The 18983-nt window shown below is 43.5% G+C and overlaps 1 protein-coding gene across 1 annotated transcript in view; it reads left to right on the top strand.

Annotated features, from left to right (window-relative positions):
- GLDN (gliomedin) overlaps window positions 1-18983 on the top strand; it is a 47047-nt gene that overhangs the window by 9332 nt on the left and 18732 nt on the right. The window contains exons 2-5 of the mRNA XM_060755280.2: window positions 6931-6982; window positions 13468-13485; window positions 17271-17369; window positions 18460-18606. Of these exons, the coding sequence (XP_060611263.2) occupies window positions 6931-6982; window positions 13468-13485; window positions 17271-17369; window positions 18460-18606 (316 nt within the window). The remainder of the gene's footprint in view (window positions 1-6930; window positions 6983-13467; window positions 13486-17270; window positions 17370-18459; window positions 18607-18983) is intronic.

Here is an 18983-nt window from a genome sequence, read left to right as displayed (position 1 = left end):
ACATTTATGAGGGTGCTGCATCTCTCACTCCATGGGAATGGCAGTTGCTGGTGGTCTGCTGTGGGTTGAAGGTTGGGTGTCCCATACAGGAGGACTTCTTTCTGTGTCCTTTTGTGTTGGAGTGTGTTCGCATCTGCCAGGTGTGGGCTTCAGCAAACACATCGAAGAGATAAACTCTTGAACAACAACAACGAAATCAGTCCGCATTCTTGCTTCTTCCGGTTTATCCCTGTGCCAGGATAATATTATAGAGTACATTCTCTTTTTATTCGTTTTGGCTCTTTCTCCTTAAAAGATGGTTCTTGTGCATATGCCAGTCGAGGAAACAAAATGAGGATGACGAGGCCCTCCAAAGAGAAGGCAATTAGTCTTCTGTCTTTGGAACAAAGGCTTAGAAGAGCAAAGAGGAGCGTGGGATTTGAGGTGCAGGGTGTCCCAGTAATGATAGTCTTGGCTACTGTTTTGGGTTTGGTGGAAAATAGCAAGTCCAAATCTATAATGAGTAAGCCATTGTTGGAATGTGAGAAGAGGATTTCCATAGAAGTCTTAAATGAATGCTCATCAAGACGATCCATTCATTTTTATTCTTTCATTGAACAGAGCTTGATGAGGGTCTATTCTTTTCTCGGCCCAAAGGTGGGAGTTCAGAGTGTTTTGCAAAGGGACTTAAACTGCTTCTATGGTCCTGGTGGGTGTTCTCTATTGGGGAGGGGAGTTGATTCCTCGCAGTATCTCAGTGCTAGGATGCTATGATGCCATTGACTATATTATTTGACAAGTTTTGGGTTCTGAGGGCACTTCCAGGCAGCACTAAATCACGGGTTTTAGTGAGTGCAAAAAATCCCAGGACTTCAGGAGAGGTCCACATACATACCTGTTGGTCCTGGGATTTGTGCCTCCGTTGTCCAGACTTGATGTTTTGTTCTGAGATTTAGAGGCTCCCAAGATGGTCACTACGGGACTTCCACCAAAAACAGGCAGTTTTTTAAAAAGCCCACGAGATGTGGATATTCGGATCACCGCAAAATTTCCATTCTTTGTGCAAGCCAGAGAAACTGTGCCCTCGACATATATATAAATAAAAATGTAATGTTCGTTTGTGGGATTAACATAACTCAAAAACCACTGGGCGAATTGCCGGCAAATTTGGCCACAAGACACCTAACAACCCAATGAGTGACCATCACTAAAAAAAAAAATGCTTTTGTCATTTGGGTGTTGCAGTTTCTGGGGTTTATATTTCACCTACAATCACAGAGCATTCTGAACCCCACCAATGATGAAATTGAACCAAACTTGGCACACAGGACTCCCATGACCAACAGAAAATACTGGAAGGTTTTGGTGGGCATTGATCTTGAGTTTGGGAGTTGTAGTGCACCTACATCTAGAGAGCACTGTGGACTCAAACAATGATGGATCTGGACCAAACTTGGCACAAATACTCCATATGCCCATCTAGGAACACAGATGGAGCTTGGAGCAAATAGACTTGACATTTGGGAGTTGTAGTTACTGGGATTTATAGTTCACCTACAATCAAAGAGCATTCTGAACCTGACAAAGGATAGAATTAGGGCAAACTTCCCACACAGAACCCCCATGACCAATAGAAAATACTTAAGGCCATCCAGTCCAACTCCCTTCACCAAGGCAAGAAAACGTAATCAAATACTGTTTACCCACATGCATAAAGAAATTACATATAATAGAAAAAACACTTTATCATTACTTTATTTTTCAGATCACCAGACCAGGCCACAGCAACGCGTGGCAGGGGATGGCTAGTCTATATAAATAAAAATATAATGTTTGTTTGTGGGATTAACATAACTCAAAAACCACTGGGCGGATTGACACCAAATTTGGACACAAGACACAGATCATGCCAACAAGTGACCATCTCTCATAAAAACACTGAGAAATTATTTATTTATTTATTTATTTATTTATTTATTTATTTATTTACAGCTTTTATATTCCGCCCTTCTCACCCCGCAGGAGACTCAGGGCGGATTACAGTTTACACATATATTGCAACCATCAATGCCAATTTTTGGCATACAAACATATACAGACATACACAGAGGCTATTTAACTTTTTCTGGCCGCCAGAAAAAAGTAGAAGAGACTTAAAAAGTCAAAAAAAAAATTACATTACAATGCATGTGCAAAACCATATATATATACGCAAACACACATATACACATTTACACAAATATATATACACACATACACAAACACATATATACAGACTGGGGAACAGCAATGCATGGTAGGGGATGGCTAGTGTTTCATAAAGTTTCTGGCACACAAACAAAGTTTACAGGGTAGGATCACTTCTATCCAAGTCAGCACCACACAATGAAACAGGAACACACACTTTTAAGCCAGGAACAGAACTTTGTCATTATCTACTATTGCTAGAGCCTGGCTGCCTGGCCATCTGTTCAGACAGATTTGGTTGTGTACTTGTGGCATCAAACAACAGGGTGCTGTTCCTGGGTTATACATGGCTGTTCCTGATTGCTCCTCTGTGAAAAGATGTACAACATTGACTTGGGGGCCACAACTTTGTCCTGGCCAGAGAAAATGCGCCCTCTACATGTTTCATGAAGTTTCTGGCGCACACACAAAGTTTATGGGATAGGACTACTTCTATCCAAGTCAGCACCACACAATGAAACAGGAACACACACTTTCAAGCCAGGAACAGCTTTGTCATTATTGACACTTTTTAGAGTCTGGCTGCCTGGCCATCTATCCAGACAGATTTGTTGGCTGTTCCTGATTGCTCTTCTTGTGAAAAGATTTACAACATTGACTTGGGGGCCACAACTTTGTCCTGGCCAGAGAAAATGCGCCCTCCACATGTTTTATGAAGTTTCGGGCACACAAACAAAGTTTTTCCCTTCTACTTAAGTGTCACCTTGAGTGGGTTAAACCCTTGTGCCGGCAGGACTGAAGACTGACAGGTCACAGGTTAGAATTTGAGGACAGCATGGATGAGCTCCCCCTATCAGCTCCAGCTCCCCATGCAGGGACATGAGAGAAACCTCCCACAAGGATGGTAAAACATCAAAACATCCGGGCGTCCCCTGGGCAATGTCATTGCAGATGGCCAATTCTCTCACACCAGAAGTGACTTGGAATTTCTCAAGTAGCTTCTGACTTGAAAAAAAAACAAACCTTTTTTTTAGGAACCAACCAATCAGGAACAAGCATCTAAAATCCGGGAACAAACCCAGATTAAAAAAAAATACCATGATTTCCAATTGCAGGGACATACAGACATTGGAAAATGCAGATATTCAGCTCAAAACCGATATATTTCTGCACTTGGAAATGCCATATTTTTTGCCTTTTGTAGTGATTGCTTCTGCGTTTACAGGGAATGGTGTCTGGCCATTCTCCTGTTTGCTGCAGAAGCTCTTGGGATAAAGGTACTGTCTGGATGGGCCCTGAGAAACACAAGGTGCATGTCGATTTTGTTTCTGCCTGTTGGATCAGGACCAAACCACCAGGATCCCTGGTTATTAGGCATTTTTGCTCAGGGGGATGGGTGGGTTAATTCTAACCAAAGTGAAAGAAGAAAGTGAAAAAGTTGAGTTGCAGTTAAACATTAAAAAACCAAGATTATGGCAACAAGACTGATTGACAACTGGCAAATAGAGGGAGACCACATGGAGGCAGTTGTATTTCTAGATACAAAGATTCCTGAAGATGCAGACTGCATCCAGGAAATCAGAAAGATGTTGCCTTCTTGGGAGGAGAGCAAAGACCAATCTTGAGAAAAGAGTGAGGAGTAAAGACATCACACTGAAGATTGGCATAGTTAAAGCAATGGTATTCCCTGTAGTAACCTGTGGATGTGAGACCTGGATGATAGGAGAGGCTGAGCGAAGGAAGATAGACGTTTTTGAACTGTGGTGTTGGAGGAAAGTTCTGAGAGTGCCTTGGACCATGAGAAGATCCAACCAGTCCATACTTCAGGAAATAAAGCCCAACTGCTCACTGGAAGGAAGGATATGAGAGGCAAAGATGAAATATTTTTGCCACCTCATGAGAAGAAAGGAAAGCTTAGAGAAGAAAATGAGTCTGGGGAAAATGGAAGGAAAAAGGAAGAGGGGCCGACCAAAGGCAAGATGGATGGAGGGTATCCTTGAAGTGACTGGCTTGACTCTGAAGGAGCTGGGGGTGGTGACAGCCAACAGGGAGCTCTGGTATGGGCTGGTCCATGAGGTCACCTAGAGAAGACAATGATGCTGGGGAAGATGGAAGGAAAAAAGAAGAGGGGCCGACCAAGGGCAAGATGGATGGAGGGTATCCTTGAAGTGACTGGCTTGACTCTGAAGGAGCTGGGGGTGGTGATGGCCAACAGGGAGCTCTGGTGTGGGCTGGTCCATGAGGTCTCCTAGAGAAGACAATGATGCTGGGGAAGATGGAAGAAAAAAAGAAGAGGGGCTGACCAAGGGCAAGATTGATGGAGGGTATCCTTGAAGTGACTGGCTTGACTCTGAAGGAGCTGGGGGTGGTGACAGCCAACAGGGAGCTCTGGCATGGGCTGGTCCATGAGGTCACCTAGAGAAGACAATGATGCTGGGGAAGATGGAAGGAAAAAAGAAAAGGGGCCGACCAAGGGCAAGATGGATGGAGGGTATCCTTCAAGTGACTGGCTTGACTCTGAAGGAGCTGGGGGTGGTGATGGCCAGCAGGGAGCTCTGGTGTGGGCTGGTCCAGGAGGTCACCTAGAGAAGACAATGATGCTGGGGAAGATGGAAGGAAAAAAGAAGAGGGGCCGACCAAGGGCAAGATGGATGGAGGGTATCCTTCAAGTGACTGGCTTGACTCTGAAGGAGCTGGGGGTGGTGATGGTCGACAGGGAGCTCTGGCGTGGGCTGGTCCATGAGTTCACAAAGATTTGGAAGCAACGGAAGGAATAAACAACAACAACAACATCAGTTCTACAGTGTAGATGCATCCCTAGGTCATAACCAGCAAAGTTCAAAACATCCGGACAGCCAATCTAGGATAGTGGCTTCTCAACTTTTGGTCTCCCAGATGTTGTTGGCTTTAGTTCTCAGAATCCCTGGCCATTGACCACACTGGCAGAGACTTCTGGGAGTTGCAGTCCAACAACACCAAACCATTCATCTGGATGAACTAGTCAGCATCAGAAAGGTCTCAGGACTAGAAGCGGCAAAGAAGGGGTTAGGCTGGAGCATATGAAATGCTACGCTCCCAGTCACAACATCTCAAAGTCACAACACTGGCAAGTTGCTGTGAGTTTACTCCAGTGTGTAATGTTTTGGATGAGGCCGGGCATCGCAGCCAATCATTACCCGGACTGATTTGAAAACCATTTTTAAACAAACACATTGCATTATTGAGTAAGGTCAACTCATGGCCTTCCTCTGAGAGTTAGTTTAGCTTGCTTCTTAGGCAATGGCCCCGTCTGTCTTCATTCGGGACATTACATTTTCCTTGTCTGTAAGCAATGATCTTTGTACAAAGAACAGCCAGTGCTCCTTCCCTTTGAGAAGAAATGTAAGCCCTGAACTTAATGGTTACTGACCATGACTTTGTGTTAGATTTCCCCCTTTCCTGGGGTTCACATCGTAGCACATCCTTGAGGAGATTGTATGCGCTCATAATATTTTTACTCGTCCTCTTGTTTGGGTGGCAGGGATTGAATTTTGATGGCTACTTTTCAAAAGATAGCTGTCCATCTAGTTTAAAAGCCCATAAGATGCTGGGAGAACTTTGAAGATGAATACTTTACTTACTAAGGCGACCCCTCATTGTCAGAGTAGGATAATCCTCCAGGATGAGTGTGCTGGTGGTGGATCCGTAGGTGGCTGTGGAGCCCTATTCTTGATCTGCATCTTCTCCCACAGTGAGGGCATCGGTTTCCAGGTGGAAGGCGGTCCCAGTCAGGGTTGGCTTGATGTACCTTCCTCTTGGCACGTTTCTCTCTTTCGCCCTCCATGCATGCCTCTTCAAAATCTACAGCACTGCTGGTCACAGCTGACCTCCAGCTGGAACGCTCAAGGGCCAGTGCTTCCCAGTTCTCGGTGTCTATGCCACAGTTTTTCTAAGGTTGGCTTTGAGCTCATATTTAAATATCTTTTCCTGCCCACCAACATTCTGTTTTCTGTTCTTGAGCTCAGAGAAGAGCAACTGCTTTGGGAGACAATGGTCAGGTATCCGGACAACGTGGCTGGTCCAGTGGAGTTGATGGCGGAGGACCATCATTTCAGTGCTGGTGGTCATTGCTTCTTCCAGCACGGTGACATTTGTCCACTCGTCTTCCCAAGAGATTTGCAGGATTTTCCGGAGGCAGCGCTGATGGAATCATTCTAGAAGTTGCATGTGACGTCTGTAGACAGTCCACGTTTTGCAGGCATACAGCAGGATTGGGAGGACAATAGCTTCATAAACAAGCATCTACGGATGTCCTGGTCCTCAAACACTCTCTGCTTCTTTTGGAAAAATGCTGCACTCACAAAGCTCAGGCGAAGATGAATATTTGGATATTGAATGGTCAGTTATTGCTCCCCCGGCCCCAGGCAATGAAACAAGTGGGCAGGAAGGTCCTGAAATCTAAAGTCTAGATGCCCCGCTCTTTGTGTATATAGTAGATGCATATGTATTAATGCTACTTTCATTGCCATTGTGGCATTTAGTGGAATGGGTTGTTGTAAGTTTTTTGGGCTGTATGGCCATGTTCCAGAACCATTCTTTCCTGATGTTTTACCATCAAGATTCCGACTGACCCTAACCATGCCTACTATCTATCTATTTATCTCTCTAACTGATTGTTTATAATTTGGTATTTTCTCTGACACTAGAATAAGTCAAAGAGAGGTTTCGTCTCATATCATTAATCTTGTGCATTGCCATCAATGACATTTCTTTTTGTGGTTTTAGGTCCGTGTAATGGTGGAGCTCTGCAACAGCACCAAAGGAGTGTGTTTAACAGGTAGGCTTGCAATTTGGTTGACTCTGCAAACGAATGTTCATTCATAGGGTATATTGGCAGGCACCTCAAAATTGAAAGTAGCAATATCCAGGACTGTTTGTTTCCATCCTGTATGTTCCATGTTTAATGTGCATTAGAAGTGCAGAAGCCTACTTGTATGTAGAGCAGGAGGTCTCAAACTTTTTCAGCCATGGAGTCTTAGTTGAAGCCAAAGTTTCTTGTGGAGCCCCAAGACATGATTGCTGAGGAGACAAAAATTGGTGGGCAAGGTGAGCCAGGTAGACAGCATTCTTCTTATTTATTTATTTACAGTATTTATATTCCGCCTTTTTCACCCCATAGGGGACTCAGGGCGGATTACAATGCACATATATATGGCAAACATTCAATGCCATAGACACTCAACATATATAGACAGACACTCAGAGGCTATTTAACATTCCAGCTTCTGGCTACCAGGGGAGCTGTTGCTTCATCGTCCGTTTGTGACACTGATGAAGTACTTCCTCATTCTTTGCATCCTTCTTGGAGATTTTTATGGCCTCGTAAATCAGTTAAACTAGCCTCCCCGCATAAGCGGTACCTAAATTTCCTACTTGACAGATGCAACTGTCTTTCGGGCTGCAAAGGTCGACAACAAGCTACACAATTTTGGCCGGGAGCTCACTCCGACCTGGGCTGGCTTCGAACTCATGACATTTCAGTCAGTAGAGATCTTAATGCAGCTGACTCCCAACCAGCTGCGCCACAGTCCTGGTTCACTTCTCCTTTGATTTGTGCAAGAGGCAGGGCTCAGAGGGAAATAGCACACGAGGAGTGCCACATGGGCTGAAAGGCAGGCAAGGAAATGGTACTTACTCCCGCTTTCTTTCATTCCGAGGTTATTTTCAATGTATTGTCGAAGGCTTTCATGGCTGGATTCACTGGGTTGTTGTAGGTTTTTCGGGCTATATGGCCATGTTCTAGAAGCATTTTCTCCTGATGTTTCACCTGCATCTATGGCAAGCATCCTCAGAGGTTATAAGGTCTCACAACCTCTGAGGATACTTGCCACAGATGCAGGTGAAACGTCAGGAGAGAATACTTTTAGAACATGGCCATATAGCCTGAAAAACCTACAACAACCCAGAGGTTATTTTCATTCTGGGGGAGGGGTTCCTGTTTTGTGCTCCCACCCAAAACAAAAGGAATCGGAAAAAAAACCCCGAATGAAACAGGAGAAATGGGTACTGTGCACATCTCTAATCCTAATAGCAGAAACCCTAAGGGCTCCATGGAGCATAGTTTGAGGTCCCCTGATATAGAGCAACTGGGGACAGAGGAATCCCCATGGTTCACATCTGCCTTTTTGTTTTCACCTCTTTTTCTTAATCTATGTAACTTAAAGTGTTTTTGCTCCTTGCCTGCATATAGAAGTCACTTCCCCCTTCTTCCTAGAAGTCTTTGGTGTCTTATTCCACTTTGTTTGAGAAAGGAGCACAAGGAGGTTTCCCTCTGCCTTGAAATCCCTTGTACACAGACATTTTTTTTGTCATGTCAGGAGCAACTTGAGAAACTGCAAGTCGCTTCTGGTGTGAGATAATTGGCCGTCTGCAAGGATGTTGCCCATGGGACACCCAGATGTTTTGATGTTTTTACCATCCTTGTGGGAGGCTTCTCTCATGTCCCTGCATGAGGAGCTGGAGCTGTTAGAGGGAGCTCATCCACGCTCTCCCCAGATTCAAACCTGCGACCTGTCCGTCTTTGGTCCTGCCGGCACAGGGGAGTCAGCATTAGGGACCCTCCTACCAAAGTTGGATAACTTTCTCTTGTCTATCTACTCTTTTAACTGAGATGTATCACCCACAACACTAAAAATAAGCTGTTTTTTAAACCTTACCAGAACATTCTCTATATTTTCTGTCCTGTTTCTGACCCTGCACTTCATTTTGCACTTTGGAAATGCCTCAAGCTTGGTTGGCATTTGTGAAAAGGCACACATTTATTTTAACCACAGTCTCCACGAGACTGTCTTGAGATGCAAGGAGAGAGTCCTTTACAGAATACATCTTTAGCCCAAAAGCCATCCACTGTGATTGAAACTGGTGCTTGAGTTGGAGTTTGTTTACTGCCTTCTGAGCTTGAGAAAAAAAAATGCTTTTAAATATCATTTCCCAAGCGTTCGTTTTCATGCAGCTTCAGAAGAGTTCTTCTACCAACACAACAGCCAGCTTAGTAAGATGGCAGAGAACTTTTTCAAGAAGATAACCTGATTTCTCTCTCTCTAAAGGACCAGGATCCATGCTAGTGAGAAATGCTTGAGGTTGCACTTCAGTCTGCAATTTAAATCAAAACTCCTCAACTAAAGTTTTGGATTGAAATGGGCACAATCCTTCAGCTTTCATACTTCTTGAATTGGCTGTTCTCACAACGCAGATGAGTAGAGTAGTCTCTCTAGTAGCGATGTCTGAGTTAGGAATTACGGAATTGTATTGTCGAAGGCTTTCATGGCTGGAATCACTAGGTTCTTGTAGGTTTTTTCGGGCTATAGGGCCATGTTCTAGAGGCATTTCTCCTGACGTTTTGCCTGCATCTATGGCAAGCATCCTCAGAGGTTGTGAGGTCTGTTGGAAATAGGAAAATGGATTTGTATATCTGTGGAATGACTGGGGTGGGGCAAAGAGCTCTCTGCTGAAGCTAGGTGTGAATGTTTCAGCTGATCGCCTTCATTAGCATTTGAAGGCCTGGCTGAGCCTGGGAAAATGTTCTGTTGAGAGGTGTTAAGATGTGCCTGGTTGTTTCCTCTCTGCTGTTTTGCTGTTGTAATTTTAGAGTTTTTTAATACTGGTAGCCAGATTCTTTTCATTTTCATGGTCTCTTCCTTTCTGTTGAAATTGTCCACATGCTTGTGGATTTCAATGGCTTCTCTGTGTAGTCTGACATGGTGGTTGTTGGTGTGGTCCAGCATTTCTGTGTTCTCAAATAATATGCTGTGTCCAGGCTGGTTCATCAGGTGCTCTGCTATGGCTGACTTCTCTGGTTGAAGTAGTCTGCAGTGCCTTTCATGTTCCTTGATGCGTGTCTGGGCGCTGCGTTTGGTGGTCCCTATGTAGACTTGTCCACATAGGAATTAATTTTCCTTGTGTAATGATCTTATCATGCTATAAAGCTGGAGACATTTCTAGCTTTCCAGATTATATTGGACCACAATTCCCATCATCAATCACTTTGATTTGCTGACATAAGTCTGACTAGGCCACAGTGGTACATGCTCTGGTTACATCCTGTATAGACTACTGCAACACTCTCTACATGGGTTTGCCTCTGAAGGCTGCCCGGAAGCTATAACTAGTACAACGAGCGGCAGCCAGATTACTAACGGGAGCGGAGTACAGGGAGCATACTACTCCTCTGTTGCGCCAGCTCCACTGGCTGCCAATCAGCTTCCGAGCACAATTCAAAGTGCTGGTGTTGACCTATAAATCCCTAAACGGCTCTGGCCCTATTTACCTGTCCGAACGGATTCTCCCCTATGAACCATCAAGGTTGTTAAGATCTTCTGGAGGGGCCCTGCTCTCGGTCCCACCGCCTTTGCAATCGCATCTGGTGGGGACGAGGGACAGGGCCTTTTCTGTGGCGGCCCCTCGGCTTTGGAACTCCCTCCTGATGGAGATTAGATCTGCCTTTTCCCTCCTGACGTTTAGAAAGCTGGTAAAAACATGGCTTTGGGATACTGCATTTGCAGAATGATGACTGAGTCAATAACTGCTGACCTTTCTGGCAGATGGCGATGAATTTGTGATTCATTCTGATGAACTGATTTTTGCTGCAACTTGTATGAATTGTATTTTAATGTATTTTATATTGACGATTTAGAATGCTTTTCTTATTGTATTGAATCTTATGTTGTTAGCCGGCCTGAGTCCCTCCTCGGAGGTCGAGAAGACCAGGTTATAAAAACTCTAAATAAATAAATAAATAATAAATAAATATTATGGAGTGGTGTTCTAGTCTGAAGGACAAGTTTCCCATCCTTGTTCATAGTTTGGAAAAGGTATTTTTTGGACTATAACCCTCATGCTGGCTGGGAGATATATTCAGAAAGGTAATGTTTCCTTGAAGTGACTGGACTGACCTTGAAGGAGCTGGGGGTGGTGACGGCCGACAGGGAGCTCTGGCGTGGGCTGGTCCATGAGGTCATGAAGAGTTGGAGACGACTGAACGAATGAACAACAACAAATGTTTCCAGGCCTTACTAAGGTGCCAAATATCTTCTAAGACATTTCCATGCCATTTTCCAAGCCATAGGGATGTGATGGTGCAACAGGTTAAACTGCTGAACAGTTGAATTTGCTGACATAAGGTTGGCAGTTCAAAGCTACAGGTCGGGGTGGGCTCCCACTGTTAGCCCTAGCTCCTGCCAACCTAGCAATTTGAAAACAGTTCAAAGCTGCAGGTGGGGGTGAGTTCCCGCTGTTAGCCCTAGCTCCTGCCAACCTAGCAGTTCGAAAATGAGCAAATGTGAGATTAATAGGTACCGCTTTGGCAGGAAGGTAATAAAGGTGCCCATGCAGCCATGCTGGCAACACAACCAGGAGGTGTCTATGGACAACAGGCTACTCAGCTTGGAAATGGAACAAGAGCACTTCCCCAGGGCCAGAGTTGAGCATGGAGATGAAAGCCGGAGATGAAAGGGGAAGCCTTTACCATTGTTCTCTGTATTAATATGTCATTGTTATTCTATTGTATTAAGACATTGAATGTTTGCCTATCTGAGTATGTTGTATTCCGCTCCAAGTCCCCTGGGAATAAAGTGTATTATTATTATTATTATTATTATTATTATTATTATTATGACACAAAAACATAATATGTCACAGCAAATGAGATATTTATGCTGGATTTCGTATCACAAAATCACAAGTCGAACACTTCCCAAGCGTCTAGGACTGTGTGATGTATTTTCGAATGATGCGCACAGATCCAAGTCAGGTGGCCTTTTGCAGCTGACAGATTGTGATTTTTGTCAATATTTCTTGTTTCCAAATGCTGGCTGGGATCTTTTGGCATGGCACCCAAAAGGCACCCAAAACGAAGCAGGGGTCGTTTTAGACACTTCACAAAGTCTGGTGTTCATTTTGATTACCACTGGGACCACCTGGACTGGTTTATGCCAGAGCATTTGCAGTTCAATTTTGAAGTCCTGATAACAGCTAAGTTTTTCCTGTTGTTTTTCCTCAATTTGGCTGTCAGCTGGTATGGCAACATCAATAATCCAAACTTTTTTCTTTTCCACCATCGTGATGTCTGGCGTATTGTGTTCCAAAACTTTGTCAGTCTGGATTTGGAAGTCCCACAGTATTTTTGCGTGTTCGTTTTCCACTACCTTTGCAGGTTTATGATTCCACCAGTTCTTTACTACTGTCCTGTGGTACTTGTGACATAGGTTCCAATGAATCATTTGGACCACAGAGTTGTGCCTCTGTTTGTAGTCTGTCTGTGCAATTTTCTCGCAGCACCTGAGGATATGATCAATGGTTTCATCAGCTTCCATGCACAGTCTGCATTTTGGGTCATCAGCTGATTTTGCAATCCTGGCCTAAATTGTAGGGGTGATAATGAAATATGATGTATATACTCAGCTTGATAAGTTTATCAGTTTTATCACGTTTTATCATATTTATTTACTGTATTGTTATATGTGTCGTATTTTAACTTACTAACTGGAGAGTGATAAGGTCTTGACAGTCCTTGTTCTGTTTCTTATTGTGATATGGCCTAAGGGCTAATCAATAAAATTACTTACTTACTAATTAATTAATTATTATCATTATCATTATTATTTGAAACACAACAAAATGAGACACTCTGCTGGATGTTGTATTGGATCACACGTCGGACCCTTCCCAAGTGTCTAGGACTGTGTGATGTATCGGTGAATAATGCGTGCAGATCCCAGTAAGGTGGCCTTCTGCAGCTGGCAGATGGTAATTTTGTCAAGGCCGATTGTTTTTAAGTGCGGGCCAAGGTCTTTAGGCACTGCACCCAGTGTGCCAATCACCACTGGGACCACCTTGAATGGCTTGTCTTTGCAGTTCGATCTTTAAATCCTCACATCATGTCAGCTTTTCCAGTTGTTTCTCTTCAATCCTGCTGTCACCTGGGATTGGTGTATTGTTTATTGCTTATTGTTTTGTTGTTTTAATATTGCTTTAATTGTTTTAATTTGCTTTAGGTGTATTGTTATGTTGTGTATTGAGGCCTTGGCCTTTGTAAGCCGCATCGAGTCCTTCGGGAGATGCTAGCAGGATACAAATAAAGTTAATAATAATAATAAATAATTGCGACATCGACAATCCATACTTTGTTTTTTAACACGGTGAGATCAGGTGTATTATTATTATTATTATTATTATTATATTTGCACAGTCTTATTCCTAAGTATTTTAGGATCAAACTTCACTTACTATTTGTTTTCTGTTTCTTTTCGTTTATTCTCTGTCTAGGGCCACCAGGATTGCCAGGTAATAAATCTTTTCTCCTTTTATGTTCCCATGCCCTTCTATAACTGGAACGTGTGACTACACCTAAGCAGACAAAATTGAAACAGCAATGTTTGTCTTCTTGGTTCACCCCTGTTTTTATGTTCTTCTCCCCTCCAGTGTTGTTTTCCCTGCTATTCTACACTGTAAGCATTGAACTACATTATATGGAGCCACACTGACCATATATTACAGTTATATGGCAGTCTAGGTCTAGCCTAGGACTGGTTCCAACTTGCATTTATACTGTTCTGATGTGTTTATTTATACTGTTCCTTGTGTTTTATATTATTTTCTTATATTTTATTGTTGTATTTTATTGTTGTATATTTGCATTGTTGTATTGCTGGGTTTGGCTTCATGTAAGCCGCCCCGTGTCCCCTTGGGGAGATGGTGGCGGGGTATAAATAAAGTATTATTATTATTATTATTATTATTATTATTATTATTTCTGTGTTGTTTTCAGCATCTTGTATTTCCCTCCATTGCTCACACTGTAAAATAACCCCCAAATCGAGGAGCCCCTGGTAACGCAGTGGGTTAAACCCCTGTGCCGGCAGGACTGAAGACCGACTGGTCGCAGGTTCGAATCCGGGGAGAGGCGGATGAGCTCCCTCTATCAGCTCCAGCTCCTCATGCGGGGACATGAGAGAAGCCTCCCACAAGGATGATAAAACATCAAATCATCCGGGCGTCCCCTGGGCAACGTCCTTGCAGACGGCCAATTCTCTCACAGCAGAAGCGACTTGCAGTTTCTCAAGTCGCTCCTGACATGACAACCCCCCCCCCCAAACCCACTAAATTCAAAACACAAATACTATATATCCATTTTTGATTTCTACTTCATAGTGGTTTCCTGCCATCCATCTGATGCTAATTAAATACGGCGCATGCCAAATTCCAATGGCGCTATTGTTATTGCGCTGGGTGCTTCTTTCAAAGCAGCGATCGTTTCACAAAGTCTGATGTTCATGTAGATTGATCATACAGTTTTACTGATGTCGGTAGCACATATGAAGTTCATTTAGCTCCAGGTGTGCTTCCTTCACCATGGAGGCGGACCTTTCCTTGAATGTGTATTGAGAGATCTGACAAATGTTCTGATGCAAATTGTACCATTTGTTTCGTAATATCATATACTTGAGCCAAGTCATTGGAACCATTTATCCCTTCGGTTGGATGGGAATGTTCATTGTCCTAACATCTGTCCTAGTTATTTACATCGAGTACAAAATGTGCTACTTATGTGAGCCTTGGAGATTTTCTTGACAAGCTTGGACAAATGGGAATTATAGGCTATAGCAGTGTTTCTCAACCTTCCTAATGTCGTGGCCCCTTAATACAGTTCCTCATGTTGTAGTGACCACCAACCATAACATTATTTCCATTGCTACTGTTATGAATCGTAATGTAAATATCCAATATGCAAGTATTTTCATTCACTGGACCAAATTTGGCACAAATACCCTATATGCCCACATCTGAATACTGGTGAGGGGGGGGGGGGGTTGATTTTGTCATTTGGGAGTTGTAGTTCACTTCACTTCACTTCACTTCACTTTATTTCTTAATTAGTCGCTCTCCACCAAGGTGCTCTGAGCAACTTACAATCTAAAATAGCATGGTTGCTGGGATTTATAGTTCACCTACAATCAAAGAGCATTCTGAGCTCCACCAATGATGGAATAGAACTAAACTTGGCACACATAACTCTTATTACCAACAGAAAATACTGGAAGGGTTTGCTTGGCATTGACCTTGAATTTTGGAGTTGTAGTTCACCTACATCTAGAGAGCACTGTGGACTCAAAGAATGATGGATCTGGACCAAACTTGGAACAAATACTCAATATGCCCAAATGTGAACACTGATGGAGTGTGGGGAAAATAGACTTGACCTTTGGGTATTGTAGTTGCAGGGATTTATAGTTCACCTACAATCAAAGAGCATTCTGAGCTCCACCAACAATGGAATAGAACTAAACTTGGCACACATAACTCTTATTACCAACAGAAAATACTGGAAGGGTTTGGTGGGCATTGACCTTAAGTTTTGGAGTTGTAGTTCACCTACATCCAGAGAGCACTGTGGACTCAAAGAATGGTGGATCTGGACCAAACTTGGCATGGATACTCAGTATGCCCAAATGTGAACACTGGTGGAGTTTGTGGAAAAGAGACTTGACATTTGGGCATTGTAGTTGCAGGGACTTATAGTTAACCTACAATCAAAGAGCATTCTTTTTTTGTTGTTGTTGTGTCAGGAGCGACTTGAGAAACTGCAAGTCACTTCTGGTGTGAGAGAATTGGCCGTCTGCAAGGATGTTGCGCAGGGGATGTATTGAGATTAACTTCACAATTCAGCAGCAGATCAGTTGCACAACTTCAGCGCTTTCCAGTAGCTTCTTCCTGCACACTATTTTCAGTCAACTGCTCCCACAGCCTGCAGTCACGCTGGAACCTTTTGCAGACACTTGAGCACATGCCCGGCCATTGTCAGTTTTACCATTGTCTTTCCCCCAGTCTAGATGATATTACAGACTTACCACAGCACACAGTTACATCTTGTCTTTGCAGACAGGTTCTTTAATTACATATAGCCTTTGACAAAACAACATCATGACACAAGGAGAAATATACACTGTACATGACTTCCTTATATACAATTCATTTACACATAGCAATCACCGATTGGTTCCCAACTCATTGACTCAACTCAAACCCAGGATTGCATCATTCACAATCACCTGGACTAGGCCAGAACACATTCCCCAAATGAAGTTCTATATACAGTTAATGCATGACTCAGCATTTCCAATAGAAGCCCGTTAGCAGTGCATGACTCAGCTATATTACATTACAATACATTGTAAAACCTGACAGGATGCCCGGAAGATTTGATGTTTTTTATCATCCTTGTGGGAGGCTTCTCTCATGTCCCCGCTTGGGGAGCTGGAGCTGACAGAGGGAACTCATCCGCCTCTGTCCGGATTCGAACCTGCGACCTGTCGGTCTTCAGTCTTGCCGGTACAGGGGTTTAACTCAATGCGCCACCGGGGGCTCCATAAAGAACATTCTGAACTTCACCAACAATGGAGTTGAACCAAACTTGGCACACAGAACTCCCATGACCAACAGAAAATACTGGAAGGGTTTGTTGGGCTCTAACCTTGAATTTTGGAGTTGTAGTTCACCTACAACCAGAGAGCACTGTGGACTTAAACAGTGATGGATCTGGACCAAACTTGGCACGGATACTCAATATGCCCAAATGTGAACACTGGTGGAGTTTGGGGAAAATAGATCTTGACATTTGGGAGTTGTAGTTGCTGGGATGTATAGTTCACCTACAATCAAAGAGCATTCTGAACCCCACCAATGAAAGAATTGTGCCAAACCTCCCACACAGACCCCTATGACCAACAGAAAATACTGTGCTTTCTGATGGTCTTTGGTGATCCCAATGACAACCCCTCACAAACCTCCCACAGGGGTCCTGACCCCCAAGTTGAGAAACACTGGTCTATAGGAATGCTTCTCCCTGTGCATGCAATACTATTTTCAGACTGCATGCTAGCATATTCATTTCAGTGTAGTATTGGAAGTCATGAGAAGTAAGGGCTTTGTTTACAACCTTGATGACTTTTGGATGCCAAGAGTAGATTGGTGCACAAACACAGTGAAATAAGTTAAAACCTTTTTGATGAGTTGTAACACTGTTTTGCGGGTTTTGAACTATCTAATGCAACTTTCATTGGCTCTAACAGGTCCTCCTGGGCTTGATGGATTACCTGGATATAATGGGTCAGATGGCATTCCTGGAATCCCAGGGCAAAAGGGAGATCCTGGAAAAAGAGGGAAAATGGGTATATTCTATTCTTTAATGTTGTTGTTGTTTATGAACTGTCTTTCCCTTCATTTGTAAAACACTCACAGTGGCTTACAGATTAATATACAGCATATTTACAGCATTCATAGGGAGGAAGGAGCAAGCTGCCTTGGAGACAAGGATGCAGAGAAATGGCTTCAAATGACAGGAAAGGAGATGCTACCTGAACATTAGGAAGAACTTCCTGACTGTGAGAGCTGTTCAGCAGTGGAACTCTCCGCCCTGGAGTGTGGTGGAGACTCCTCCTTTGGAGGCTTTTAAACAGAGGCTGGATGGCCATCTGCCGGGGTTGCTTTGAATGCAATTTTCCCGCTTCTTGGCAGGGAGTTGGACTAGATGGCCCATGAGGTCTTTTCCAACTCTATGATTCTATGATTCTAACAGTGAGAATTAGGAAGATGGGAAATATAGAATCATGGAATCATAGAGTTGGAAGAGACCTCGTGGGCCATCCAGTCCAACCCCATTCTGCCAAGAAGTGGGAAAATTGCATTCAAAGCACCCCCGACAGATGGCCATCCATCCTCTGTATAAAAGCCTTCAAAGAAGGAGCCTCCACCACACTCCAGGGTGGAGAGTTCCACTGGTGAACAGCTCTCACAGACAGGAAGTCCTTCCTAATGTTCAGATGGAATCTCCTTTCTTGTAGTTTGAAGCCATTGTTCCATTGCGTTCTAGTTTCTAGGGCAGCAGAAAACAAGCTTGCTCCCTCCTCCCTTTGACTTTCTCTCACATGTTTATACACGGCCCTTATCATGTCCCCTCTCAGCCTTCTCTTCTTCAGGCTAAACATGCCCAGCTCTTTAAGCCGCTCCTCATAGGGTTTGTTTTCCAGACCCTTGATAATTTTACTCATCCTCCTCTGGACACACTCCAGCTTGTCAACATCTCCTTTCAATTGTGATGCCCAGAATTGGACACAGTATTCCAGGTGTGGTCTAACCAAGGCAAATATGGCAATAGATAAATGATGTGTATGGAATATATGTACAAAATGTAATATGATTGATTATAATACAAAATAAAAATCCTGTCAAAATTAATTCCTCTGTCTTCATTGTTTGCAGGGCCTAAAGGGGATCCTGGAGAGAACGGTGAAAAGGGGGATCCTGGTGAAATTGGCCTCCCTGGGAAAGAAGGGACGCGAGGAGAGAAAGGGTCCCGAGGGCCAAAGGGTGACAAAGGAGAGGCCAATAATGAAGTGATTGCAGAAGGTGAGGTCAAAATATACTCCAAAAACTGGATTCAGAAGTCCCACAGTATTTTTGCATGTTCATTTTCCACTACCTTTGCAGGCTTATGATCCCACCAGTTCTTTACTACTGTCCGGTGGTCCTTGTGACATAGGTTCCAATGAATAATTTGGACCACAGAGTTGTGCCTCTGTTTGTAGTCTGTGCAATTTTCTTGCAGCACCTGAGGATATGATCAATGGTTTCATCAGCTTCTTTGCACAGTCTGCATTTTGGGTCATCAGCTGATTTTGCAATCCTGGCCGTAATTAATTAATTAATTAATTAGTGTTATCATTATTATTTGAAACACAACAAGATGAGGCACTCTGCTGGCTGTTGAATTGGATCACATGTCG

This window comes from Anolis sagrei, chromosome 9 (assembly GCF_037176765.1).
Source record: "Anolis sagrei isolate rAnoSag1 chromosome 9, rAnoSag1.mat, whole genome shotgun sequence".
Lineage (NCBI taxonomy): Eukaryota > Metazoa > Chordata > Lepidosauria > Squamata > Dactyloidae > Anolis > Anolis sagrei.
This window is presented reverse-complemented; position numbering and strand designations above follow the sequence as displayed.